Raw genomic sequence first — 27,685 nt, forward strand, 5'->3', positions numbered from 1 at the left:
CCCACAAAATCAAATTAATTAATATATATGGGCACTAAAGTAATTAATGAAAATATATTTAGACTTTTTTCTTAATTTTTTTTTTTTTTTATATTTGTAATCACACTTTGTAGTAATTTTTTAGGGACAGAAACTCAAACTTCTCTCTAAGTTTTCTTTCACTTTCACTCTGCGAGGAGGGGTTTTTATGTATTTTTTGACCTATAATCACCCATCTGTATCCTTTTTCTCTTTCCTTTCAATCCAAATAAGTGATTTCCACATATATTAAGAGTGATTTTCACATATATCAAGTGTTTTCTTGTGTTTTTTTGTGATTTCATCGTCTAAGTGCGGCGTTGTGTTGTTCGTTGTCTTGTGCGGCGTTGTTTGATTCCGCGTCTAGTTGCGGTGTTCGTTTGTTTCATATTGAAAGATCAGCTTCAGTCAATCACATATTCAATTGATGATTTGGACGCCAACGTTTCAGATCCGGAAGCATGGTTTTCTGGTGATTTAGATTTCATCATATTTTTTGTAGGTATTTTGCCCTTATATGCTATTAACTTGGCAGCTGTGAGTTTGTTCGCAGATTCATCCTTTACGTTTTTAGCGATGTTGATTCCGATGTATTATATCAATTTGAATGAATGAATATCGTTTTGTTTTTCTAAAAAAAAAAATCATGAAAATGTGGTGCCTGAAAATATTCCACATGTTTAAGGGATAAACATAATAGTTAAAAGTTCCGAGAGATATACCTTACTAGATTTTGGTGCATCAGACTTCTCACTTTAAAAAATAAAAAATAACTTAACACTTTTTTTTACTATGATATAGATACAGGGTTTTTAGTGGTGATTAATCTTCATTGGAGACATAACATGTGTTCTCCTCTTGCAATTGGATTTTCTTTGTCTCCCTACTCTCGAACCACTTGTTAAATGGGTCCAAATCGCTTATTGAATAGTAATAACAACAACATAATTAGTGTGTCTTACGACCCTTTTCACCAAAGAGGAATTTCGAATCGCAATGTTTTCTATGCACCCGGATAAATGCCATGGTCCCGATGGGTATAATCTGGGTTTTTATCAACATTTTTGGAGTCTTTGTAGCGATGACATTTTTAAAGAATGTTGTGCTTGGCTTGACATGGGTCAATTCCCGCCGGACCTGAATATGACAAATATTGCTCTTATTCCAAAAGGTCATTCCCAACATAGTATGAAGGATTGGCGCCCTATAGCTCTCTGTAACGTGCTCTACAAACTCATTTCTAAAGTTCTTGCTAATAGATTGAAAGTTGTCCTCTCTCAATGCATTTCTGATTCTCAATCCGCTTTTGTTCCGGGTCGTTAAATACTGGATAATGCCATGGTAGCTATTGAGGTCGTGCATTTCATGAAAACAAAGACGAAGGGGACTGATGGGTATGTTTCTCTTAAAGTGGATATTAGCAAGGCATACGATCGTATGGATTGGGATTATCTACGTCAAGTTATGCTTAAAATGGGTTTTGATCATAAATGGGTTCACTGGATGAGTTTATGTGTTGAATCTGTGGACTACTCTGTTTTGGTTAATGGTGAAACGGTTGGACCTATTATTTCGGGTCGAGGGCTTCGGCAAGGGGATCCTTTGTCGCTGTATCTATTTATCATTTGTGCTGAAGGCTTGTCATCCCTTATTCGTGACGCGGAGGAGAAGCGCGTCATTACTGGAACCCGGGTGTGTAGAAGGGCGCCCCCGGTTTCCCTTCTTCTTTTCGCCGATGACTGTTTTCTCTTTTTTCGTGCGGAAGAAGATGAAGCTCACATCATGAAGAATATTTTACTAACATATGAGAAGGCTTCTGGTCAATCTATTAGTTTGCCAAAATCTGAGATCTTCTATAGTCGTAATGTCATTGACACGAGGAAGAATGCTATCACAAACATTTTGGGTGTTCGTGCAGTTCTTGGAACAGGTAAGTACTTAGGTTTGCCATCTATGATCGGAAGGGATAGAACAACCACGTTTGCATATATTAAAGATCATGTTTGGCAAAAAATCAATTCTTGGAGTAGCAAATGCTTATCAAAAGCGGGAAGGAAAATTTTGATCAAGTCGGTATTGCAGGCTATCCCCTCTTATGTCATGAGCATCTTTCAATTACCTGCTACGCTTATTACCGCTATTGAAAGAATGATGAATTCCTTTTGGTGGGGGCATTAAAGATCCTCCAATCGTGGTATCAACTGATTAAGTTGGGAAAAATTGTCCACGCATAAAACTCAAGGTGGTTTGGGTTTTAAAGATCATTCGGCGTTTAATTTGGCGATGTTAGGCAAGCAAGGGTGGAAATTCATGTCATAACCCAACTCTCTTGTGTCTCGCATTTTTAAAGCACAATACTTCCCTAACAAGTCTTATCTTACAGCAACCATTGGTCACAATCCAAGTTATGTGTGGCGAAGCATTCTCCGGGATCGCTTTATTGTTCGTGGCGGAGCACGTTGGAGTATTGGTTCAGGTAACAATATTCCCATCCTTAATGAACCTTGGATGTGTAATGGTGACAGTATCGACGGAAATATAGCAGGAGCACATTTTGTTAGGCATACTTCTATTAATAGTCTTATGGATCCAAATGCGAAGCGGTGGAATGAACCTGTGGTTCGGCAGGTTTTTAGTGACAACATTGCAGCACAAATTTTAAATACTCCTCTGTTTGATCAAGTGCAGCAAGATCGTTTGATTTGGAAAGCTGAAAAACACGGTCATTACTCGGTTCGTAGTGCTTACCGGTTATGTGTGAACGAACTCATTGATGTGTCACATCTTCGCAGGCGGGGAAATTGGTCTGGAATTTGGAGACTCAAAGTCCCACCAAAAGTGAAGAACTTGGTTTGGCGTATGTGTCGAGGTGTTTTGCCCACCCGGATTAGACTACATGATAAAGGGGTTCATTGTCCAACTGACTGTGTAAATTGCAATTCTAGTCAGGAAGATTTTGCTCACCTATTCTTTTCATGCCCCTTTGCGATTCAAGTATGGACAAGGGCCGATTTATGGACTGATATTGATTTTTTTGTTGCTACTGCTCATACGGCTGAAGAGGCTATTTTTTTACTTCTGTAGATTCTCTCTACTGTGCAGGCAAAACATATGGTTATGCTATTATGGAGTATATGGAAACGCCGTAATTTAAAGGTTTGGGAGGATGTTACAGAGTCATGTGCCGCTGTGATTGAAAGATCTAAAGTTATGCTAGATGATTGGGAGTTCGCTAACAGTTTGCGAACAGATATGCAGCCCACAACTCAGCCTGCACCACACGGTCTGCAGCAACAGGCTGCTGCTGTGAACAGTTCAACTGCTGTTCTTGCGGCATCTGCTACTGCTGAACCGCAACAGATCAAATGGCAGCCCCCTGCGAGTGGTCGTTTGAAATGTAACGTTGACGTGGCTTTTTCTATCCCCCATAACCGCACCGGTGTTGGCATTTGCTTGCGAGACGACGAAGGGACTTTTGTCCTTGCCAAAACTGTGAACTTTGAAGGTGTGTACTCTATTGAGGTGGGAGAAGCTTTAGGCTTGTTCCATGCTATTCAATGGTTGAGTGATATGCAAATGGACAACATTAATTTTGAAGTAGATTCAAAAATCACGAAAGATACTTTTACCCTTAGACGAGATGATATATATGAATTTGGGCACATTGTTGAAGCGTCTCGTTCTATGTTTCATCCAAATTTTTTAACTCTCGGGTGGAGTTTGTTAGGCGACAAGCCAATGTGGTAGCTCACACTCTCGCTAGAGAGGCCACATTATTAGCTAGTGCCGTAGTTTATTATGCTATACTCAATTGTATTGAATCTTTGATTATAAATGATATGCTATAAGCACCTTTTCTTAAAATAAAAAAAAAAACAACTTAATTAGGGCTAGAGAGTTATTATTTCTATCTCCAATCAAGTTCACGAACGGATCGCGAATGAAGGAGCTCCAATCAAAATTCAGTTTTTGATAAATATTAGAAAACATGACAAATTAAAAAGTGATTCCTTTTCCCTATGACTTAATACACGAAAGTTATCAAGTAATATGCATAAAGAGAATTCAGTCACGTCATTCGCAATGTATTCATTATGATATCGTTCACGAGATATAACATTTTTCTTAAGTTTTTTTTATAGAAGATATCACAAGAAAATACTTGTTTAAAAGAATGTTTATAATAAATGAATCTCTCTTCTCTGACTTATCAAAATGGATTTGAATTGTACTTTAGAAGAAACCATGATAGGTTTTTTAATATGATATAAAAACTATCTAGTAATATAGTTTACGAGTTTAATTGATAAATGAGAGGCTCTCGAGACATTAAGCATTATTTTTTGTTAATATATTCCGTGTAAAACAATTTTACATCATGTCTAGCAAACTTATTTAATGAATTAAAAATGCATATTTATCGTATTCATTATTAAATGTGGTGACAATATATTATTGCGTGTGTCTATATATATAATATTTTTAGATTGGCTGGTATATACTTAGAAATTAAATTCTTTTATGTTTACAGTAAAAGATTATTAAATTGATTTGTCAAAAAAAATTAAATTGAAAAATAAATAAAACAATAAATAAATTTCAATTTTTGAAATCTATATAAGGAACCAAGCGCCAAAATACAGAAACAGAACGTGCAAAGCAATACTGTAGTACGTTCTCGTCCTCACAGCAATAGCAGCTGCACAAATTCTTTCTCTCTTCCATTTCTGGTTTTACTTTTCTTCATATTCAATTTGCATGTGTATGTTCTTCTTTATTTGGTTTCCATTAAATTATCTTCATCTTTCTGAATTTCTTTGCATTGTTGGTGTCATTATGAGATATACATCTTTGAATCTCTGATTACATGAAAGCATGCATGTGAGTGTACGTTCTTGAATGAATTCTTGAATTTTGATCGTTATTTAGAGAAAAGAATGGTGTAAGAGTTTCTAAATGTATATCTGCTTTAAGGAATCCATGAAATGATGTATGTTTGAAATCACATGCAAAAATTTCATGGTCTTTTAACTGTTACCAAATATAGAATTTAGAATTTCACAAGAACAGGTTTAAGATTCATGTTGATTATTTAATCTCATTGATATTATTCTGACTTAATTGCAGAATTTGATCAATACAATACTAGTGAAATTGCAAATATGGATCGACCATTGGGTCGATGTGCAACACTGTCTGCAGCATTCTTTTCCGCATTGAATAAAACTGAGGAGAACTCTTCTTCTAACCAGGTGGACAATCCCAATGATAAGGCAGATTCTCTTCTGCAAAACTCAGTTCCAATGATTAATGAAGCTTGGGAATCTCTGAGGCGCTCCATGCTATATTTGAATGGTGATCCGGTCGGTACAATTGCTGCTTTGGATAGTTCTAATGAGAAACTTAATTATGATCAGGTATAAGCATGTTCCCATGATCTCCTAACTATATTAATGCAACTATTGTTTCTTGTTTTTCTGGGTTTATATTTAGTATTAGTTTGAGTGAACTACTGATTTAGTCTATTGAATTGTAATTTGTAAACAATGTATAGTTTGATCCTAAAATTATCAAAATTTCAAATTAACTTATGAAATTGAAAATCTATGATCATATTAGTCCTTTTAGACTGTCAATTTTGTTTGTGACATTGTCTAAGACAGATTAGTGTAATCGAAGATTTTTAGTTTTATGAATAACTTTAGAATTTTGTTAATCTCAAGGACTAAATCGTCTGATCCTAATTTTTCAAGCACTAAATTGGTGATTTACTCTTTTTTTTTTTTTTGGTACAAGGTGATTTACTCTTTCTAGTTTTGAATATATTAAATCAGATACATAAGCTAGAATATATGTAAATGAGTGAATTTATTTTCTGATTTCTCTTTATTTCTCCTTTTTCAATTCTAGATCAGTGACTTTGATCCTTATGCATATATCACACCCCTTTTGCATGTAGGTGTTTGTAAGAGACTTTGTGCCAAGTGCTCTGGCTTTCCTGATGAACAAGGAATATGGCATTGTTAAAAAGTTTCTCGAAATGACTCTTCGCCTTCAAAATGAGCGGAAAGTTATTGATAGGTTTCACCTATCAGCAGGTGTAATGCCAGCTAGCTTTAAGGTGAAACGTGAAGCAGGAAAGAACCATGAATCCGTGGTTCCTGACTTTGGTGGAAGTGCAATAGGCAGGGTTGCTCCTGTTGATTCTGGATTTTGGTGGATTATATTACTTCGTGCTTACACAAAGTCTACAGGAGACACTTCCTTGGCTGATAGCGATGCTTGTCAAGAGGGTATGCGCCTGATTCTGAATTTATGCCTTTCAGAAGGATTTGACACTTTTCCAACTCTGCTATGTACTGATGGATGCTGTATGATTGATCGCAGAATGGTAAGTACTACTTCTGTTGAAAATTTGATAGTAGATAGCTATACAGCACTGACACTTCATATTAGAGGCATGTATAGTGTTTGTGTCTGTATCGATGTTTTATAGGCCAAGGGAACTAGACCATCATAAATTAAATTGACTAGAAACAAAAAATAAGGCACCAGTTGTATATGCAAAGATTAGTTCACTTTGTTTGGATAAAAAAAAATAATTGTTGATTTATGTTTTGATGAAGAATTTAACATACAAAAACTTTATCAAGAAGGTTTGTTAATTGTTACATTCATTTTTTGACCAACAATTTTCAGGGTCTGTATGGTTATCCAATTGAAATTCAAGCACTGTTCTACATGGCTTTAAAGTGTGCTATGCATTTGCTTAAGCAAGATAAGCAAGGGAATGAGTTTCTAGATCGAATTCTGTTCCGCTTGAATGCCTTAAGCTATCATCTGAGAAACTATTTTTGGTTGGATTTAAAGCAACTTAACGATGTATATCGATACAAAACAGAAGAGTACTCACATACTGCAGTAAACAAGTTTAATGTGATGCCTGATTCTCTACCTGATTGGATTTTTGATTTCATGCCTCATCGTGGTGGTTACTTCATTGGTAATGTGAGTCCTGCTAGGATGGATTTTCGTTGGTTTTGCCTTGGTAATTGCATTGCAATTTTGTCATGTTTGGCTACTCCTGAGCAATCCACTGCAATCATGGATCTCATAGAATCACGCTGGGATGAATTAATCGGTGAGATGCCAGCTAAAGTTTGTTATCCTGCACTTGAAAATCATGAGTGGAGGATCATAACAGGCTGTGACCCCAAAAATACTAGATGGAGTTACCATAATGGAGGATCTTGGCCAGTTCTTTTATGGCTTCTCACCGCGGCTTCGATCAAGACTGGAAGACAGAAGATTGCAGAACACGCACTTAAAATTGCTGAGACCAGATTGCTGAAGGACAATTGGCCCGAATATTATGATGGAAAGCTAGGTAGATGTATTGGGAAGCAAGCTAGGAAATGCCAAACTTGGTCTGTTGCTGGTTACTTAGTTGCTAAGCTGATGATGGAGGATCCATTACATTTGCGTATGGTGGCCTTCGAGGAAGATAAACTCCTAAGTCCTCAACACAGAAGATCAAAATCATGCCCATGGTGATGAGGTAAATGCAATGGAAAAAGTGCAAGGTGAAACACTGTAAATGAAACACTGCAAAGAATTATCTACAAGACTTAATTAGTTCAACTTTTTAGAGTATGTTGACTATGTTCTCTCTTTGTGAGATGCATTACCCTAATAATTGCTTGTTGCTTTGTGCCAAAGTTTCCTGGGAATTGCATGAATTTCTTAATAGATGATATATACAGTTAGCTAAAAGAGCCTTTGTTATTGTTAGAATTAAGATCATTAAGGCATTAGACAAAGAATGTATTAACGTAATTTCTTGATGGTTGGAATCATCACACTTCTGCATAACACCAGTACATATCATTCCTTCATCAATACCATATCTTGTCTAGTCTAGTCTAAATCCTTTTATGTGAAGTATAATAGCAGTGTTATTTCTTTATATTGTTTATCTCCAAATCTATCTATTAATCAATGATGTATTGAAGTTTACATGTTGGTTTCTCAGATATAGAAAGAATTAAATGAAACTGTTTTGGTATAGCACTAGCTCGGTTACAAAATACTCCTACTTCTGAGTAATATGTATTGAAGTTATGGTTTAAACTAACTAGTTGAGATATTTAAAAGTTTTATTTTTGAGGGAGAGATATTTAAAATACTACAATAATAGTATAGCATACTCCATGAAGGTTGATTACCAAACATTTTCTAAGAAAAAGTTTGATTACCAAACACATTTATTTTGGTTCTATGAGATTATCTTCCATCATAAATTAGTGGTTTGGTCTCACCAAGTTTAGGTCACAGAAGATGATTAGACTCAGATTAATTGGATATTTCGTAACATTCGACAAATTAAATTGTTACTCATACTTCTCGCTTTTCTTTGATAACCTAAAGACCAATTTAAAAGTTTTTGCTTTATGTGGAATTCGAACATTCTATCTAGGGGATAAGTACAAAGATTCTTAGAAATCCACTATCAATCAATTGAAGGCTTGTAATTATCTTCTAGGTGTAATATTTGAATTCCACGAAAAGTAAAAACTTGTAAATTAATCAATATGTTACCAGGGAGTGAGAGATATCGTAATGAGTTACGGTCAAACACGTCGATTGTTAAAAAAACATGATGTGTAGGATATAAATTTTCTTAATAGGAGCTCATTAACTACATGAGCTCAATCACTTGGTTAATCATTCTTTGTTTAATTAAATAATTGATTTTTTCAAATATATATACTTTGTTATTTATCAAGTAATTTATTTTAGTTAAAATGTGGTTAACAAGTACGAGTACGGGTCCCCTGAAAAAATACAAATACGGTACGAGTGCTTATGTATTCAATGGGTATAGATACACGTATTGAATTGACTATCCACAAGGTTATAACTATTTTTTCAAACTGTGGGTTTGAGAATGTGTATTATAGTATCTTATCCATTGTTATCCCTAACCAAACCGGGTTTGTAGAGTTTCTTCATATGTTTTTTTTTTTGTCGATGGTTTATATGTCTAGATATCACTTCAAGTAGATTTTGAATTTATAAATTACAAAGTATTATTTTTACTCTCATTTTTACCTCTGTTATTTTAATTAGCATTTTTTTATAAAAATAAAATAAAGCAATATTGTTTTGCGATAAAACATGTTCAAGTGAATTAGGTCATAGGGACTCAAGAGCAAATTTCAAAGCTCAGAGATTGTTTGAGTGTAGATTATTCAACAAAGAAGTTATAACATTAGCATGACCACGAAAGTAAGATTTTTTCTTGGTGTTAGCCCTCCACATTTTTTTGCGTGTGTCAACCCTTCGATTTTCAAGAAAAAAAGGGTAGTAATCCGAGGTTTTAGCTGGGAAGTAAGTAAAGTCTGACTAAGAATTGTTTAACTTAGGATTGAACTCAAGTTCTCTTAATAATCCGTCGTTTAGTGGAGCTCATTAACCACTTGAACTCTATTGTTTGGTTACGAAACAAAGTAATTTTGTAGAATAAAACGAAACAAAGTAATTTTGTAAAATAAAAATAACACTATAGAATGAGTGCAAAACAATTAAAAGGCATTTTTTTTTCAAAGTATGAAGAAAAAAAAAATGATTTTCAACTTTCTACATTTCTTAAAGATTTAGTAAAAAAAAAAAAAATACTTAAAGATTATTTTAATAGATAGAAACTGAATTTAACAATAATTTTGAAATAATTATAATGTTTTTAGTATTTTTTTTTTGAGAAGAGTGTTTTAATATTTCTTAAAAAACAGGTTTTAAATAAACAAGTATATTATTTTATGATTTATCTATGTTGTTATTAATTAATGAATTATTTTTAAATATTAATTTTTCTTTATCAAAAACACGTAATAGTCAATATTCTAACTTAGAGCTATAATATTAGACTGGTGCTAGTCACACAAAAAAAAAAAAATAAGTTACACCCCATAATGACTAATATACCCTTTAACTAAAATAACAATTTCAAATCAACTAAATTTACATTAACGTAAATTGAACATAAGTAAATTTAATTTACATTAACCTAGATTGAACGTAAGTAAACTGAATTTACAAACTTAATTTACATTAACCTAGATTGAACGTAAGTAAACTGAATTTACATTAACCTAGAATGAACATAAGTAAACTTAATTTACATTAACCTAGATTGAACGTAAGTAAACTGAATTTACACTAACCTCTTATATACATACGTAAACTAAATTTACATTAACCTAAATTGAACATAAGTAAACTTAATTTACATTAACCTAGATTGAACATAAGTAAACTTAATTTACATTAACCTAGATTGAATGTAAGTAAACTGAATTTACACTAACCTAAATTGAGCATACGTAAACTTGAATTTACATTAACCTACATACGTAAACTACACTAACCCCTTTTATATACATACATGTAAACTTAATTTACACTAACCTCTCACTTAAAATCAAATTGACAGACATATCTCATACCAAAACAAACAATAAAACAAATAGAAACTCATCGAAAATGAAATTCATGAAATTCACTAACCTTTATGAATATAGTACAGATCAATAACAAAGATGTTGATTCAGATATTGGTTGCACATCTATGGTGATTTGTGGATGAAAGGGGGTAAGGGTTCAGAATGATCATAAAAGATGAGTTTTTAAAAATTTACATGAAGAGAGCAATTTTGGTATTATTGTAAAATTTTAAATAAATTTAAGTGTAACTTGTTTTTTTTGGGATGTGACTAGCATCAGTCATAATATTATAGCTCTAATTTTATTTTATTTTTTTTACTTCAAAAAAACTTAGAGCTATAATATTATCTAACCATAATAGGAGTATTTTATAAGTGATCTTTTATCTTATGCTGTGCTATGTTATATTCTAACGATGTTATTATTCCATGGTTCTTTTTTTTTTTAAGGAATTATTCCATGGTTCTTAGCTATTCCCTATCGTTCATCTAATATCATATAAATTTTTCATTAGCCACTATTCATTACCATTAATGGATTAACTTAAGTAGGAAGAAATTTTGACCATTTAAGCAAGGGTTTACCCTATTAACCAACAACCATTCATGACATTTAGATCATTCAAATGCTTGACGTTGGATGTAAATTTCAAACTATTATATACATAGATAGATTTTTGGAATAGTTTTTTCTTGAAATATATAGACAAGAATTTTATTTATACGTACTTTAAAAAAAAAGGTTTGGTTAACATTTATATTATTCTTGAGAATTAATTTAAGTGAAAGATTTATGCATAGTTACACATTGATTTATTCACTTTCCTAAAAAAGAAATGAATTTATTCACTCGTTTGTGAAAAAATCCACTATTTCCCTCTAGAATAAAACAATTTTCCCATAGTAAATACAAAACTTAGTGGCAAGTACATAACATTTGATGTGCAAGTATTATTATTATTATTTTGATATGGAAGTATGTGACTTCATATAAAAATATTCAATTCTTTACATTTTTTCGTGTATATGTGCGAATTTGCAATTAGGCTAAATAAAAAAAAAAGAAAAACTTTTTTTTACCTTATGCGAATTTGTAATTAGTATGAATATGAGAGAGAAAATTATCATAAATAGATGTTCAAATATGATTTCTCAATTATTATATACTTGGTCAATTACTCTTTGCTTTTTTTTTTTACCTTGTGCCTAAAGTCAAATCAAATCTAACTATTTTGGAAAATAATAAAAAAAATCAATCAAGCCTGTAGATTAAAATTTTCTTTATTTAACCTAACATAACACAATCTCATAAATTAGTTTTTGTGTGTTTTATTTCTGTTTGGTATTTTGTTCCATCTCTCTATCCCTTCTCTCAAATCTATAGATCCTTCCAATCTTTGTCCCACGCATAGGCCAACAAAGAGAAAGAGAAGAACCATCTTTGTCTTGTTCTTGTGCTGTGTTGTGTTTTTCCTCAAAGAAAACCCTTAACATCATCATCAACGATGAGGCCTCAGAGAACATCGATCCACGCTATCTCCACATGGGTCAGGCGACAACCACCAAAGGTCAAGGCTTTTCTCGCCGTTGTTTCCGGTATGGCCGCTCTTGTTCTCCTCCGATTTATCGTTCATGATCACGATAATCTTTTCGTCGCTGCTGAAGCTGTTCACTCGCTTGGAATCTCTGTTCTTATCTATAAACTCATGAAGGAGAAGACTTGTGCTGGTTCGTAATTGTTTTCGTTTCGATTTGGCAAAAAAATTGATTTTTTTGGGTTATTATTCATGTTTGAATCTTTTTGTTTTCTTGGGTAGGTTAAAAATTTCCCCTTTTTATGTTTTGTCAATCAAAAGTTGTTTTTTTTTTTTTTTTTTTTAATAATTAGTCTGAATTCTCATGCAAAAAAACATAAAACATTACATGGGTCATGAAAAAGATCAAATTTTTCAGATTTTTTTTCCCTTTAGATTGGCATTGCCCTTAAAAAAATTAGACGGGTCAGGAAAAATTACATGGGCTAATTTGATTTGTGTTTGTGGTTGCTTTAATGTGTTATTTTTGGATCAAGAAAGGCATGTATAAATTAAAAGGTATGATTTTTTTTTTTTTGTTTTTTGTTTTGATGATGGTTATGAATGATGTAACAGGATTATCACTCAAATCCCAGGAATTGACAGCTATATTTTTAGCTGTGAGGCTGTACTGTAGTTTTGTCATGGAATATGACATTCACACCATACTTGACTTGGCGACTTTCGTAACTACGGTGTGGGTTATATACATGATTCGTTTTAAATTGAAGGCGAGTTACATGGAGGAGAAGGATAACTTTGCAATATACTATGTGGTAAGCTCCAATTGTTTGTTTCATCCTAAATGGTAAAGATGTAAGTTTTGACATTATTAAATTTTATAGTATCTTTAGATGATAGAGATGTACTATCAAGCATCTCACAACTTCGATATGTCACCTGTGTGCAATGGTAGTATACATGAAAAGTTGTCATATTTGTTTCACAGAATCTTTAACTATTGGTTCCGTAACGTTAAAATTGTCATATTTGTTGACAGTACCGATGCAAATTTCCTTCTGCATGAATAATATGATTATGAAATCTGGATCCATAGAATAACCTTGGTGAATACTGAATAGTATTGTGTAACATGCTAACAAGCTATCATGTAAATTGGACTTGTTATTACTAACCTGTAACGTTGGTTGTGGTTATGAGAACAAAGACTTCAAACTCATGATATGCCTGCATATTAGAATAGGGTTTGGGGTGTTGTATACAGCATGCACATGATTTACTAGGATCCTCTTCTTGCAATAGAACCAAGTGACACATCACCAAATAAAACCTGATGCAATCATATTTGAATACGGTTCTCCTTTTAAACCCCCTCTTCTTTTAGTTCTGTACTTTCTGCATATTCTCAAGAATTTAAATTATTCCTCTTCCTAAAGGCTTGATTCTGTGACTTTTTTCTGGTAACATGTGCATTTACCTTCCATCATTATCAGCTTGATATATTTTTTCTTTTGAAAATGGTTGCAGGTGATACCATGTGCCGTGTTAGCCCTGCTCATTCATCCATCAACTTCTCATCATATATTAAACAGGATTTTCTGGGCATTCTGTGTATACCTGGAAGCTGTTTCAGTTCTACCCCAACTGCGGGTCATGCAGAATACCAAGGTATAAATTTTTAACTCCAGGATCTATGTCCATCATCTAATGTATGGGATCTGATTCTATTACTTTCCTTCTGAATTGTTTCATTTTGTACTTTCAGATTGTTGAGCCATTCACTGCTCATTACGTTTTTGCACTTGGCGTAGCAAGATTCTTAAGCTGTGCTCATTGGGTTCTTCAGGTCTGTTCATAAATTTTTTGAGTCGTCTTTCCCGTTGATCAAGGAGTGGGATATGAACATTGTTTGATAAATTTTAGTCTTTCTTTCATTTTCAATGGTATAGTATAGCTAAGCCATTTTTATAGGCAACATGTGCTCTAAAGCTCTTGCCGTTTTGTGAGGGCCAAACTCATTGTGGGTGCATTTTATTGTACAATAGACAAGGCGACCTTACCTTGTTTGTAATGCAATAGATACTGATTCGACAACCCGAATCTGTTATGTCCTAGTTACATGGCAGAAACTCCATCCGTTACAATGTTTGTGTGTTCGGACTCTTTTAAGTTTACATCTTATTGATAGTCATCTGGGTACAAGACTACTGCTGTTTTTGCACCAACTCTCTGGTTTTGTAGCTTTCTTGGATTCTATAACCGCATGTCTCCTTCTACTAACATACTATTTCTTGCATCAGGTGTTAGATACCCGTGGACATTTGTTGGTTGCCTTGGGGTATGGTTTATGGCCGTCGATGGTTCTTATCTCAGAAATTGTCCAGACATTCATCTTAGCAGATTTCTGTTACTATTATGTCAAGAGGTTAGCATAGTTCCTAATTTGTTTTTACTATTTATCGCACCTTTTTGCTGATAGTGACTTAAGATATTTCCTGCATGACTCCGTGCTGTTGTCCTAATGATATTTATTTAATTGCAGTGTTTTCGGAGGACAGCTTGTTCTACGCCTTCCCTCTGGAGTGGTGTGATTGCAGATCTTCACCCTCACATTTTCTTGTTAACTTAATCAGGCATCATGTTTGGTTACCCATGTTAGACTTAGAGTACATTTTGTGTTGACATGTTTATTCTGTTCCTTGGTGGAAGTGTAAAGTTGGGGATGAACGATAACTAAATATATTTTATGTTCGAGGTACCGTTATTTATTATGGTTGGGAAATGCTTTATACTACATGAAGTATCTATTTGCTTAGAGCTTTTGTCGCAACTATTCCACATGCTCAAGTTCTACGGAGTCTTAGGTTTTGGTCTATATCTTTTATTTGCAGTGGAGTCTAATGAAATTTCGGATCATACACTTTGCTTTGAAAGTATACTAAAAAAGTCTTCTTCATTTGATCATTAATTAAAGTTCTCAATTTGCTTTTGACCTTGATGATCTCACAAATACATCTTATGTATGATAATATATTATAATAATAATTTTAATAAGCCTTGTATCACGGTTGTTAGGAGGTTCAAGGACATAGGTTCCTTGCTAGAATCCCCTCAAAAGTAATTCCAGGTCCAAAAGCAAGTATCAAACCCCATTCAGGATATCCTCCTTCCTTTCTAATCTTCTTGCTCTCATCTAGCATATACTCAAGCACATAAATAATGGTATTGCTGCTAGCATTTCCATAATCCATAAGAGCTTTCCTGCTAGCATTCAGCTTCTCTGGCGACAACTCAAGTCGCTTCTCCACGCGATTCAATATCGCAGGCCCTCCTGGATGCACAGCCCAAAACAACTTATTATACTCCTTATTCTCCAACTCAACAGCATCCATTAGTCTGTCACAGAATCCCTCAACGTTGTCTTCAATGATCTGAGGAAGTTCCCTCGCTAACGTGAAGCTTATCCCTTCCTCCGTCAGCCTCCCATCAATCTTCTTCTCTGTGTCTGGTATAAACTCTTGAGCTGAAGTGTGTAGCTCAAATAATGGCATCTCAGTTTCCAATTTTGGGTCTGAACCAATTATCATAGCACCAGCACCATCTCCAAAGAGTGCTACGCCAACAAGATCATAAGGTCTATCAGCACTTGGTGGCTTGAATCCAATAATTGTAGTCTCAGAAGTAGCAAGCAAAACTCTACTTCCAGGGTTGTTCTCAGCTATGTCTTTCGCAACGCGTAGACCAGCCACACCTCCTGAGCATCCCGAAAAATAGAGCATGGTTCGTCGAATAGTAGGGTTTAGTCCCAGTCCTTTTGATAGGTAAAGGTCACCGCCGGGTAGCCTAGCTTCACTGGATGAAACATAAACCACATGAGTTATGTCCGATAAAGATCCACCCCAATTCTTTATGCAAACCTGGGAAGCCTCGATTGCCATTTGCGTCACCGCCTCGTTACATATCTCTAGTCGTTGTTTTACGGTGGAGGCGCCTTCGACAGCAAGTTCGGGATACTTTTTAAGTATCTCCTCATTCATAACAACATACCTTGTTTTCACTGTGGTTGTCTTGCCTGTTTATACCATATGAAGCCAAATTACATGTCAATGAAACAAAGTTGTTCCCTATGTATGCATAAAAAAAGTGAACTGATATGTGTATTTTACTATATATACTTACAAAGTCTAGCCAGTTTTTGCTTAAGCTCAGGATTGTCACAATTAGTGTCCCTAAAATATCCATCAACTAAATATTCTTGCATCACAAGTTGGTGAGGGAAAGCTTTGCCAAGAGCCAATATAGTAGCCTTCCCGGCGGTAACCTGCTTTGTGACACCTCTCACTATACCTTCATCTCCCATATTTCTTCTTTTTGCAAAGATCAAATGTGTCTACTTTTCTATGCAGTGAATGTTATCCACAACACCTTGAATAGAGAAATTAAATAGGACTATATATAGTCTTCTAGGCATGTTGGGAGTAATAGCGTGACAGATTTAAAATAGGTAAATGTGTGTTAGTTGGGAGGTAAGTTGTTCATAGTAATCGTATCATATTTTTGTCGCTGGGAGGAGGTTGGGATTTGGGGGAATTCTTAGTTGGATTGCAGTTACATCAAATTTGTATTAGTGAACTATTTTGAACTATCACAAAAATAAATCGGGACATAATAGCCTTTCCGTAATTTTTTTATTTTTATTTTACCGCTGTTTAACTGTGGTAAAGCTGAGACGACGTTCCACCTGTCAAGTAGTTGACATTAGGGGTGTTCACGTCCAATCCAATCTAATGCAAACCGAGGTCATGTCCAATCCAATCGTTGTTTAGAGTGCATTTTATTAGGCTATTGATTTCAGATTTTGTTTATTAAGAGAGTGGAACTTTTTGGTTAATTGTAATTGATCTTAATTTTGTGTTTAAAATGGTTTTTGTAAGACACATAAATATTTGAATAACTTTTCTTGAATGACTACTACTTTGTTTGCCTTTTATAAGGCTACTATTTTATTTGTGTTATGAATAAATGAAAATATGATGTGGATGTCCATTATCCCTAGACCTTCTATATTTCTTAACTATTATGACTAAATGACTTTATTGATATTTAGTCTCATGGTTCTTCATGTAATTGTAAGTTACAACTTTTGTATCCTATAAATAGGACCTACACTGTCATATAAAGACACACTTGTGAAGTAATACAAAACATTTTTATGTTCTCTCTTTGTTTCTTTCTCATTATATACTTTATAATATCTTGCAATGTTAAGGATCAATTTCATAACAATTTGCTTTTATTTTCAACTTATTCATCTTTTTCATAACCATAGCTTTTATGAAATGTCATAAACATAAAACTTATTTTCTTAAATAAAATAAAAAATTATACACAACAATCAAAACAGAAAACCAATCCAATCCAAACAGAACAAATTGAATTAGGTTGGATTGAATTTGATTTTAAAACCAAACCATTTGGATGAACAAATAACAAAATCGAAGAGATTGGATCATATGATTTTTCCTTTTAAAACTGAACCAATCCAATCCGCGAACACCCTAGTTGACATCGTGTATTTGAAACGAACTTAAGAGACATTTAGTTTTTTAATAAAAATATTTTAGGACAATTTGGTTCTATTTTTCATTTTTTTTAAATTCCTAAATTCCAAAATAAAAAATTTCATATTCTTCCTCCTTCTTTCCTTTATTGAAAGATCCAAATCACATAATTTGTTCATGTTTTTTTTTAATCAATGACAAATATTTATCCTTTTTTATATTAATAAAAAACAAATATTTATTCTCTATTTTTTTTAAGCATCAGTGGAATAATATATTTTCTTGAAAGAATGTGTCAGTGACTAATATTTATCACGTGCTTTTTATATTTATCACTAAATAATTTTTTGTCTTTTTTATTTATCAATGACAAATATGTGACTCACATTTCTTTTTTATATCTATTAGTGACAAATGCTTGTTAAATATAGTCACAAACATTGTTTGTTAATTGTTATAATTATTGTTTGTTATAATTATCAGTGAAAATGATTTTTCGTATCTTTTTTATATTAATCAGTCAAATATTTTTCTAAAACATACCAATGTCCTTTTAAGTCTATAAAATACACCAATTTAAAATGTCAAAATTAAGAAAACAAAATCTAAGAAAATATCCTCTAAAAAAACAATAAAAAAAATGTAGCAGCAACACCAAGCCGAGAGAAATGGTTACTTGGATATAACACCAATAAAAATATTTGAGTACACACAAATAAACAAATTAAAAGTGAATAAATTTAAATGATGTTAACTATTTTTTCCCCATATTATGTAATTGTGCCCAAATACTTGTATTTGAAATTGTGACCATAGAAGATTTGCTCTCAGAAGATCGAGTAGTTCAACTGATTTGAATTTATGGGATAATGAAATGGAGGTAATGAGCTAAAATCTAGATTAAACATAAAAAAAACTAATTACTACTCCCTTCGTCCCATAGTGAAGATCCAGTTGATCGTTGCACATATATCAATACACAATTTTGACATTTAATATATTTAGGTTTTTATTTTTTATTTTTTTTACAATTATATATTTAGTTATCTATTAGCAAAATTTATGAAAAATTGACATTTTAAAAATATCCGTTGAGACAAATTCAACATCATAATTAATAGAAAAATATGATAAAAATATATTAAATAAATAATGGACATAATCAAATTGAGTTACTCATTGTGCTGGAACTTAGGAAGTAACAATTGCACTTAAAAAAAAGTTATCTCAATTCTCAACCGATTCTTCTATTTCTAGCCTCATCCAAATTCTCTTTATCAGTACTATTTTCCTTTTCCATTTTTGTGAAACAACAAGCATAGTTGTTGTAACCGTGCCTTTTTTCTGCAAACCCTAACCCTTGTAATTTGACATTTTCCCTCATACCTTAACCCAATTTTTGAGTATATATATATATGAGAGCAAAATCAAAACAAAGGGTGGACGGGAAAAAGAAAACAAAGGTGGTGAAAATGGAGAAGGGGGATAACAAAGAAAAAAAATACATCTTTCCTCTACATACACCATTCCACTCACTCCAACATTCATTCATCAAAAACTACAAAAGCTTTTAAAATCGATCTGCCATGTAACCCCTGAAACCTTTCAGCTGGTCACTATCGATTAATGGCGGAGCGAGGAAATTTATGAAATTCGGGCAAAAAATTTATTGCAAAATTACATGTGACATAATGTATCAACGGTCATAAATCGAATTTTTTTTTAATTTTAATTTTAATTAAAAAAACGAAATAAAAGAGGTTTATCATTTTGTCAACAAAAGTACAATTTAAAATAGGATTATTAATTGAAATTGACCATGTAATATACGTGAAGTCTGAAAATTGACCTTGTAATTAAATAACATATATTATGACCATGTAATTCGAGATTTTTATTATTTATAACCCTGTAATATACGCGAAGTCCAAAAAAGCAATCGAGAGATTGAATTTTTTCATGATTTGTCAGAGGCGAGTTAAGAACGTTAAAATATGGCTTTACACAAAAAATTTATAAATTTTTGACAAACGACAAATTAATTATGAATTTTTAAAGTGTCAAAAGCTCAAAAAACAAAACAATGGAAATCTCGATCTATAAATCGAATTTTGAGCTCATTATTTGCAGAGACATCTATAAAAATACATAAAAAGGATCTGTAAAGTTTCATAGCATTTCAAAGTCGTTTAAATTTATTTTGATTTTTCAACCAAAACGTGCAAAATTGAAATTTTGTTCCGCGTAAGCGTATACTCACAAGTCAAATTTAGTTCCCTAATTTTGTAGGCATGACTAGAACATGATAAGAACCTTCACAATGAAATTTTGTAGTCTTTAAACGAGATAGAAATTAATTATAAATTGTTTAAGAAATTCATAATTATGAGGAAATAAAAATTCATAATTAATTTATCCCTGATCGAAGAAATTTAATTTCTTATGTAAAGCTATATTTTAACGTGCTAAACATGTATGAAAAAAATAATGAAAAAATTTAACATGTAGGTCGCATTTTTAGACTACACGTATTTTAAGGGTCATTTTTCAGACATAATGTATATTACAGGGTCAATTTGAACAATTAACCCGTTAAAATAAGAGAGATGAACCCATCAATAGTGTGCTAAATAAAATTCCGAGACCTATTTGCGTGTGAGAATTTTTAGATTTCCCAAATTTTTCTTTTTATAAGCGTGTTAATTAGCTTTTAGGTTGAATCTAATGTGCAAAAATTATCGATCTAGCCCAAGCGACCGCACGGGGTCATCGGACGGTGAAACCGCCCCTGCCATCGATGCACCCGTCACCACCACAACCACAAGGGTGGCCATGAACTCCCTTTCTTCCTCACTTTTTATTTTTTATTTTTTATCTTTCTTATCTTCCATTTTTTGTTTACAACTCTCTCCTTGTCTCTATACAAAGTTGCGTCCCTAACTCCCTCTTTTCCTCTCACACACATGGTAAATGTTTTGTTTCGTTTATTAGGATTTTAATTTTCTTTACTTTATGTTACTATTTGTTTGGACACTTCTTTTTATGATTGTTATCATAATTATCATGTTTTAGTTAAGGATTAATGGTTGAAATGACCCCTTAAAATATGTCAAGTTAGGAAATAGCCTTGGTAAAATAAAATAAAATTATAATATTTTATGATTCTTCTTATTTTGGTCTTCAAGCAGTCTAGTCACATAGAGGGCGCGGACGTACCAGAAAATCTTGCACGTGGTTGCTGACATGTTGATTTGTTTGATGATCATATCATTTTTTTAAGATCATCAAATAAGTACACTTAAAGCAGCCACATATAGGATTATCTGACATGAGACCACATTATGTGTGACTATTTAGAAGACCAAAATATGAACAATCTTTAAGGGTATAATTTATGTTTTTTATTTTACATAGAATATTTCTAAACTTTAAATATATTACATGAAGTATTTCAACAATTAGCCATTTAATCAATGAGCCCAAGCTCAACCTTTTTGCTCTTTTTAAAAATCTGAATTTGACTATTTTCTAAAAACAAAAATAAAAATAAAATAGGTTGTGAGCAGTGGCTACTTAAAATCTACTTTGGTTTGGTCACTACTCAAATCTTTTTCAAATCTCAAAACTTATAATTGATGATTATTTTTAAATCCTATTTTGGTTTAATCATCACAAATGTTCAATAACAAATCCAAATCTAAAAAAAAAGTAATACTACTCCAAATCCTCTTTTGATTTGATTGTTACAATATTTTTAATAGATCTAGTAAACACAAGTAAGTGACTATGTTGTCAAATCATTTTTTGGGAGGGATATTGCAAATTATATGTAGGGTCCGAGTTCGAACTCCGAACACCCCACTTTTTTATATTTAAATTGCGTAAACTCCAGCCACTAGACTATTTAACATTTTTTTTTGTTTAGTCATTGCAAATATCGCAAAGCCAATTACTAACTTGTAATTTTGACTCCCAAACCTTAAATTTGGTTTTAAAGAATACTTTTTCATTTTAAAGAGTTTTTCCAACGTTTTCTCAATTTTAATAAATTCTAATAGCTACTACATTGTATTCTAGCAAGCCTCAAATTTTAAGTGGCAACATATAAAGAATTTCAATTTTACCTCTTTTGTCATTTAAATTCATTCCCACGATCTATTTATGGTACATAAAAGTTTTCTGGTAGTTAAAATTGTAAATCTATTTACATGGGAATGGATTCCAGATATAAGACACGACTAAATTGTGGTCGAACACCAAATTCATTATACTTAATTACTAATAATTACAAATTCAAATTTGGCCTATAAATAAAAATAGACGAGGTTATATTTTCATTTATATTGATTAAAATAAAAAATGCATTAAACTAATTAACCCGCCAAAAAGATAATTAAAAATCGGAGGCTTTTAGGACCAATTTGTTATAACTTTTTTTAAAATAAATTTTTATAGTGTTTCATATGTGTTATAATATTTTAACAAAGACTTTTTATAAGAAAACTTTAATTGAGAAATTGGTTTTAACATCTTATCTTAAAAAGTCATTCTAAATATTGCATCATTTTGGTAGAATTTTTTTTGAATATTATTTTTTAAATCTCTAAAATAAAAAGCTATTTCAAATAACATCTGTTTTAGGTTGGCTTTGGGTGGGTGTGGTAGGCGTTTTGTTAGTGCCTGCCCCGGTCCTCTTTTCTTGTTCAAATTTTGTCCACGAGGTTTTTGTGTTTCTTATACATTCTTGACGAGAATAATCTTTGTCGATTAAAAAAAAATAGCTTTTCATAAACATAATTTTTGGAAGATAACTTTTTGAAAAAATATGTGATTTTTATTATTATATTTTGAAAGAATGTGGTTTTTTTTTTAATAAAATCTATAGCAATGAATATTTAATTTAATGAATGTCAAAATTTCTCTTTTAACTTGTATCAAGTAAGTTTGAAATAACTTATACTATATTTTTTAGTAAGTTTTTAAAAAAATCCATTTTTAAAAATACAATGATTTTTTTTTTTACATCTATAACAAAAAGGATCTAAATTAAAAGAAATACATTATAACTATGAGTTATACAAATTTATTTAGTGGAAAATCCCATGTCAGCCTAAAAACATCACTTGAAACATGAATGAAAGAGTAAAGAGATACGAGGTACTTTGTTAATGATTGCCTGGCCTCATCTATATTGTCGTATCAAAGGTGAAACATTTTTTTCATACTCCTTAGATTTTGTTTGCGAGTTTGGAGAGGAGAGGAATGAAAGACTTGGAAAAAAAAAAAGAGTAAGCGGATGAAATAGAGGACATTGAAAAAAGGGTTTTGGGTTGCTTATTTTTCTTCAAAATATAAAACTCTCCTCATATGAATAACTAAAATATTGTATTGAATGAGGATTTTGGAGGATTTATATGAATTCTTCAAATTTAATATATGTTGTTATAATATTCTTAAAATTAAAAATATATTAATCATAAACATTAATTTATCACTCTCTAAAAAAATACTCTTTCAAAAAATGTAAAAGATTTCTCAATTTTCCCCTATATTTCTCTCCCCTCAAAGTCTTCCTTTCCCTTCAAAACTTCCAAACAAAGCCTCAGGGGTCTTGTTTGAGAGTTTGAAGGGGAGGGGTAAAGAAGGTTTTGAAAGGTGGAAAATACGAGGGGAAATAGAAAAAAATTTCAAATTTTTTAAAAGAATAGTTTTGTAGAGAAATTTTTCAATTTCAAGTTGATAATTGAAAACCCTAAACCTTCATATTTTCCCCTCAACGAAATGATTGCCTGGCCTCATCAAAATGGAAAAATCAACAACGATTGTAATTATCAAGTTGTAATAATGTGAATCAATAGAATATTGTTGCATTTCCATTCCAATTGAGTAGAACCATTACATAAACTTACAACATTAGTCTCATAATTAATTGTATAAAAAAAATTAGTTTCTTATTTACATTTTATGTTTGCTTACTAGTTTACTTTAATTTGAATGCCGGACTGTAGAGTTACAAAGGTCCAAAAATTGGCATTGTTCGATTTGAATAAGTTCACAAAAACTAGAGATTTTTCTCTTTGTTTTGCAGGAAAACGAGTATAGAGTAAGCTCAAAACCTGTTCTACATTTTTTAGTAATTCACGCAGTCACACCATTGCATCATTCCATTAGTTAATGTACATAGCAATTAACGTCATTGCACTATAAATAACATTTTCTAGTCACCACTTAGTCAATCACCTAATCCTCAAGAGTCAAGGGGTTGTTATCAATCACAACAATACCAAATAATTATCTTTACTTTTTTTTTCTTTCTTTCTTGATCATAAAAAAAAATCCTTATACAATCTTAAGCATACATAATCCATGAATTCAACAAACTCACGTGTAGCTGATGAAAATCTTTCTATGTCATTTCAAACTTGCGAGAAAATTTGTTTGGGACCTAAAACCCCTTTAAAAGGGAAGTTTCAGGCTTCTCTTGGCGTGCATGAAATTTTTAGCCCTGAGGTAATAATTAAATACGAATTTCAGTCATTATACACTCTTTTTATTTTATAAAATAGTCATTGAAAACATGTCAATAAATATTTAAAATTAATCAAGGCTGTGCATATAAATTTGCATGTTATGATATATACACTACAATATATGCAAGGTCTGCGGATAATGTATAATATATGCAAAGTCCGAGTTCGAATCCCGGACACCATAAAAAAAAATATACACTGCAATATGGTCTTTTAATATAAATTTGTAATGTTTAAAGACTCTCCTACTCTTTTTTTCTTCTCTTATAGACTTGGAAGGCAGCTTTGATAGAATTAGTGGCAACTGCCTCTCTAATGGTCACCTTCACTGCCTCCATTATTGCATGCTTGGACTCACAAGAACTAGATCCTAAGCTTATTATTCCCTTTGCAGTCTTCATCATAGCTTTTTTGTTCCTAATTGTGACAGTTCCTCTATCTGGTGGCCATATGAGTCCTGTTTTCACATTCATAGCTGCTCTAAAAGGCTTTGTCACTATTTCTCGTGCACTCCTTTACGTGTTAGCACAATGCATTGGCTCAATAATTGGTTTCTATATACTAAACTGTGTGATGGATCCAAAGTTAATAAACACATATTCATTAGGGGGTTGTGCTCTTGGTGACAAAGGACTCAATTCTAGTATTAATCAGCACGAAGCTTTGTTATTGGAATTCTCTTGCACATTTTTGGTACTCTTTTTGGGTGTCACATTGGCTTTTGACAAAAAAAGGTCAAAGAATTTGGGCTTGCCATTGGTGTGTTTGGTGGTAGCTGGTTCCATGGCATTGGCAGTATTTTTGTCTATAACGGTATCAGGTCGGACCGGTTACGCTGGCGTTGGTCTTAACCCAGCAAGATGCTTAGGCGCGGCGTTGCTTCATGGAGGCTCATTATGGAATGGACATTGGCTTTTTTGGGTTGGACCTATCTTGGCATGTTTACTCTATTATAGTGTCTCTATCAACCTACCTAAAGAAGTTTCAGTTTGGGATGATGAAGAATATGTTGTCTTAAAGCTGCCTCTTGGTTCTTGTAGGACTATTCCTAATGGTGACATTTTAAATGATATCACAATAGAAGGAGGTGCACAAGGCTATCAAGTCCATGTATGAAAAGTGATGATAAACTTTGTGACTTTGTTGTCACTCACATACTAGTAATAGTTGGTTTAAGGGAAGGGAAATGATATCTCATTCACTTTTCCCCCATTAAAATATAAGTTTTTAATGTTAGAACAAATATGGTTCAGTGAATCAGTTAGAACTACTTATGACTTCTTATTTTTATTGTGTTTTACCTTTTTATCTTTTAAAAATAAGTAATACTTATTTGATTTTGTAGTTTTAAATATGTGACACGAACTTTGATTTTGACTGTGTTTAGATGGTTTATATGGTATGATTTCATATTTATTTATTTTGTTTATTTAGTATGGACGTCATCCATCCTAAAATACATATGTTTTGACGAGTGTTTTTTTTTAGTAAAAATGTTTAGGATATGTAAGTGAAGTTTGACAAGTTCAGAAGACATAAATCAATTTTTAAATGATTGAGAGTTTCAGCTCAAGATTTTCTTCTAGCTATCTCTATTTATGAGTTAGGCTAACGTATTTTCAATTGACGATGTTTGCATTGTTTGTTTGTTGTAAGACGTGCTTGGATGCCTTTAGGGTGCACACAGTTCTTTGTAAGAAGCTTCTAAGCTTCAAGTACATGCATGACTTTGTTAGAGATGTCATTTTTTATATTTTTAGGTGGGCGAGAGCATCTATGAAGAAGGAGGCGCCTCTAAACTTCTTGACTGACCCACAAGAAGGAAAATTGACACTTAAGCCAATAGACATGTTGATGTACGGTGGGTAGGAGCGAAACATGCATATTTAGACTATATTGGGTCTCCTCGCTTGTGGGATTGGGGATCGAAGTTTTTATTATGGGACACACAACCCTCAAAACCACTTTAAGCAAACGAATCAAACATGAGAAAACGTGTTCGAACAACCAACATGTTTTTATATCATTTATGTTAGACACTTTTGACTTTGTAGCACTAAAAATTGATGACCTTCTAAAAAGAATTCAAAAGGTCATATGCAACAATGTTATGTCTTCTAAATCTATTAACATTGTATTTAAATGATTGATTTTACCATTTAAATGTTATCCACTTGCCTTATAAAATAAGAAATAAAGTTTAAAAAAAGAATTTTATCAAATAAATTTTATCTTCTTTTTTTTGTGTACCAAAAACAATTTTATTTTATCTTTTTAATAATTACTTGAGGTGTCTTAGCAGCAATATGGAGCAACCTTTATCATCCGCATCAAAGAGAGAGGGAAACCAATTCTGTTGCAATTTATGAACAAGAAATAACGAGATCCGGATCCACGTTTATTACAGAAGTGGGCCCCATCGAAAGTAGCAGATTTCATTTCAATTTCAATCTGCATTGATAAACAAAACCGCAACAGAATTTTCCGTCACCGACGAAGATGCTGCCAAATCTCCGATCCCGGCGACGCCCCCGTTACGGCAGCCTTCTATGCGCTGTCGTTTCAGCACTTCTTCTCTTAACAACCCTCTCCTTCCTCCGTAGCCACACTCACCGCGTTTTCCCCTCTCACTCTGTAAATTACGATTCTCTCCTCTCCGATTCATCCAACGAAGACACCACCGGCGGCGAAGATACAATCGACGCACTCGACGTAATCGAAGAACAACAGACACAAGAATCAACAAACGACGCAGAAGAAGACGACGAACCAATTGAAGAAACGAACAAAGCTTCAGGCTATTTCTTCTACCACGTAGAAGGTGTAATTCGAAGATCATTCAGCAAACAATCAATGATGATGACAATGGATCAATCAAACGAAGGAGTGAAGATTTTCGAAATAACGGCGGAAGATAAAGGGAAGACAGCATTTGGTTCTGATGATGTTGCGGTGGATGAGAATGTGAGGATGAAGATGATGGAAGTGAAGGGAATTGAGGATGCACTTTTGTTGAAAATTGGGAAGAAGGTATCGCCTTTGAGAGAAGGTTGGGGTGATTGGTTTGATAAAAAAGGTGATTTTTTGAAGAAGGATAAGATGTTGAGGTCTAATTTGGAAGCATTGAATCCTTTGCATAATCCTATTTTACAAGACCCTGATAATGTTGGTCTTACAGGACTTACCAGAGTTGATAGATTGTTGCATAAGTCATTGTTGCAGGAGTTCAAGACTGTTCCTTTTCCTTCTAGGAAAATCTCTAGGGAACCCAAGTTAGCAGCATAGCTTAGTCATAGGTTTATTTAGTAGATAGGGACTGGTAAATTAATGTAGCACCGACTCTTCATACTGAAGAACGTATGTGGTGTCCAACATATGTCCGTGGGCATTTGTTGGTTGCCTTGGGGTATAGTTTATGGTCGCCAATGGTTATCATCTCAGAAATTGTTTAGATATTCATCTTAGCTGATTTTTGTCTGTGCAGGTTAGTATAGTTCATAATATGGTTCTCTCTTTTTTTACTTGTTTCTGCATTCTTT

The 27,685-nt window shown here is 32.8% G+C and overlaps 5 protein-coding genes across 5 annotated transcripts; 4 read left to right on the top strand and 1 right to left on the bottom strand.

The window, feature by feature from the left end:
• The first annotated feature begins 4,683 nt into the window (after window positions 1-4,683).
• On the top strand, window positions 4,684-7,919 carry LOC25492850 (probable alkaline/neutral invertase B). Its single transcript, XM_013601110.3, has 4 exons — window positions 4,684-4,780; window positions 5,146-5,435; window positions 5,978-6,409; window positions 6,718-7,919. Exons 2-4 carry the CDS (start codon window positions 5,181-5,183, stop codon window positions 7,570-7,572), a joined length of 1,542 nt encoding a protein of 513 aa, XP_013456564.2. The 5' UTR covers window positions 4,684-4,780; window positions 5,146-5,180; the 3' UTR covers window positions 7,573-7,919.
• Window positions 7,920-11,835: 3,916 nt separating this feature from the next.
• On the top strand, window positions 11,836-14,885 carry LOC25492851 (ER lumen protein-retaining receptor erd-2.2). Its single transcript, XM_013601111.3, has 6 exons — window positions 11,836-12,248; window positions 12,671-12,870; window positions 13,583-13,723; window positions 13,821-13,901; window positions 14,356-14,480; window positions 14,598-14,885. Exons 1-6 carry the CDS (start codon window positions 12,026-12,028, stop codon window positions 14,644-14,646), a joined length of 819 nt encoding a protein of 272 aa, XP_013456565.1. The 5' UTR covers window positions 11,836-12,025; the 3' UTR covers window positions 14,647-14,885.
• A 104-nt stretch (window positions 14,886-14,989) lies between these two features.
• On the bottom strand, window positions 14,990-16,588 carry LOC25492852 (type III polyketide synthase B). The gene is made up of 2 exons (XM_024782651.2): window positions 16,235-16,588; window positions 14,990-16,127 (listed from the first exon to the last, which is right to left on the bottom strand). Exons 1-2 carry the CDS (start codon window positions 16,413-16,415, stop codon window positions 15,136-15,138), a joined length of 1,173 nt encoding a protein of 390 aa, XP_024638419.2. The 5' UTR covers window positions 16,416-16,588; the 3' UTR covers window positions 14,990-15,135.
• A 7,394-nt stretch (window positions 16,589-23,982) lies between these two features.
• LOC25492853 (aquaporin TIP1-2) lies at window positions 23,983-25,322 on the top strand. The gene is made up of 2 exons (XM_013601113.3): window positions 23,983-24,126; window positions 24,417-25,322. The coding sequence occupies exons 1-2, from the start codon at window positions 23,983-23,985 to the stop codon at window positions 25,260-25,262; spliced, it is 990 nt and encodes a 329-aa protein (XP_013456567.1). The 3' UTR covers window positions 25,263-25,322.
• A 1,106-nt stretch (window positions 25,323-26,428) lies between these two features.
• LOC25492854 (uncharacterized protein At4g19900) lies at window positions 26,429-27,667 on the top strand. The gene has a single exon (XM_013601114.3). The coding sequence runs from the start codon at window positions 26,646-26,648 to the stop codon at window positions 27,429-27,431; it is 786 nt and encodes a 261-aa protein (XP_013456568.1). The 5' UTR covers window positions 26,429-26,645; the 3' UTR covers window positions 27,432-27,667.
• Window positions 27,668-27,685: the final 18 nt, after the last annotated feature.

The sequence above is a fragment of the Medicago truncatula genome, chromosome 4, assembly GCF_003473485.1.
Source record: "Medicago truncatula cultivar Jemalong A17 chromosome 4, MtrunA17r5.0-ANR, whole genome shotgun sequence".
In the NCBI taxonomy this organism is placed as follows: domain Eukaryota; kingdom Viridiplantae; phylum Streptophyta; class Magnoliopsida; order Fabales; family Fabaceae; genus Medicago; species Medicago truncatula.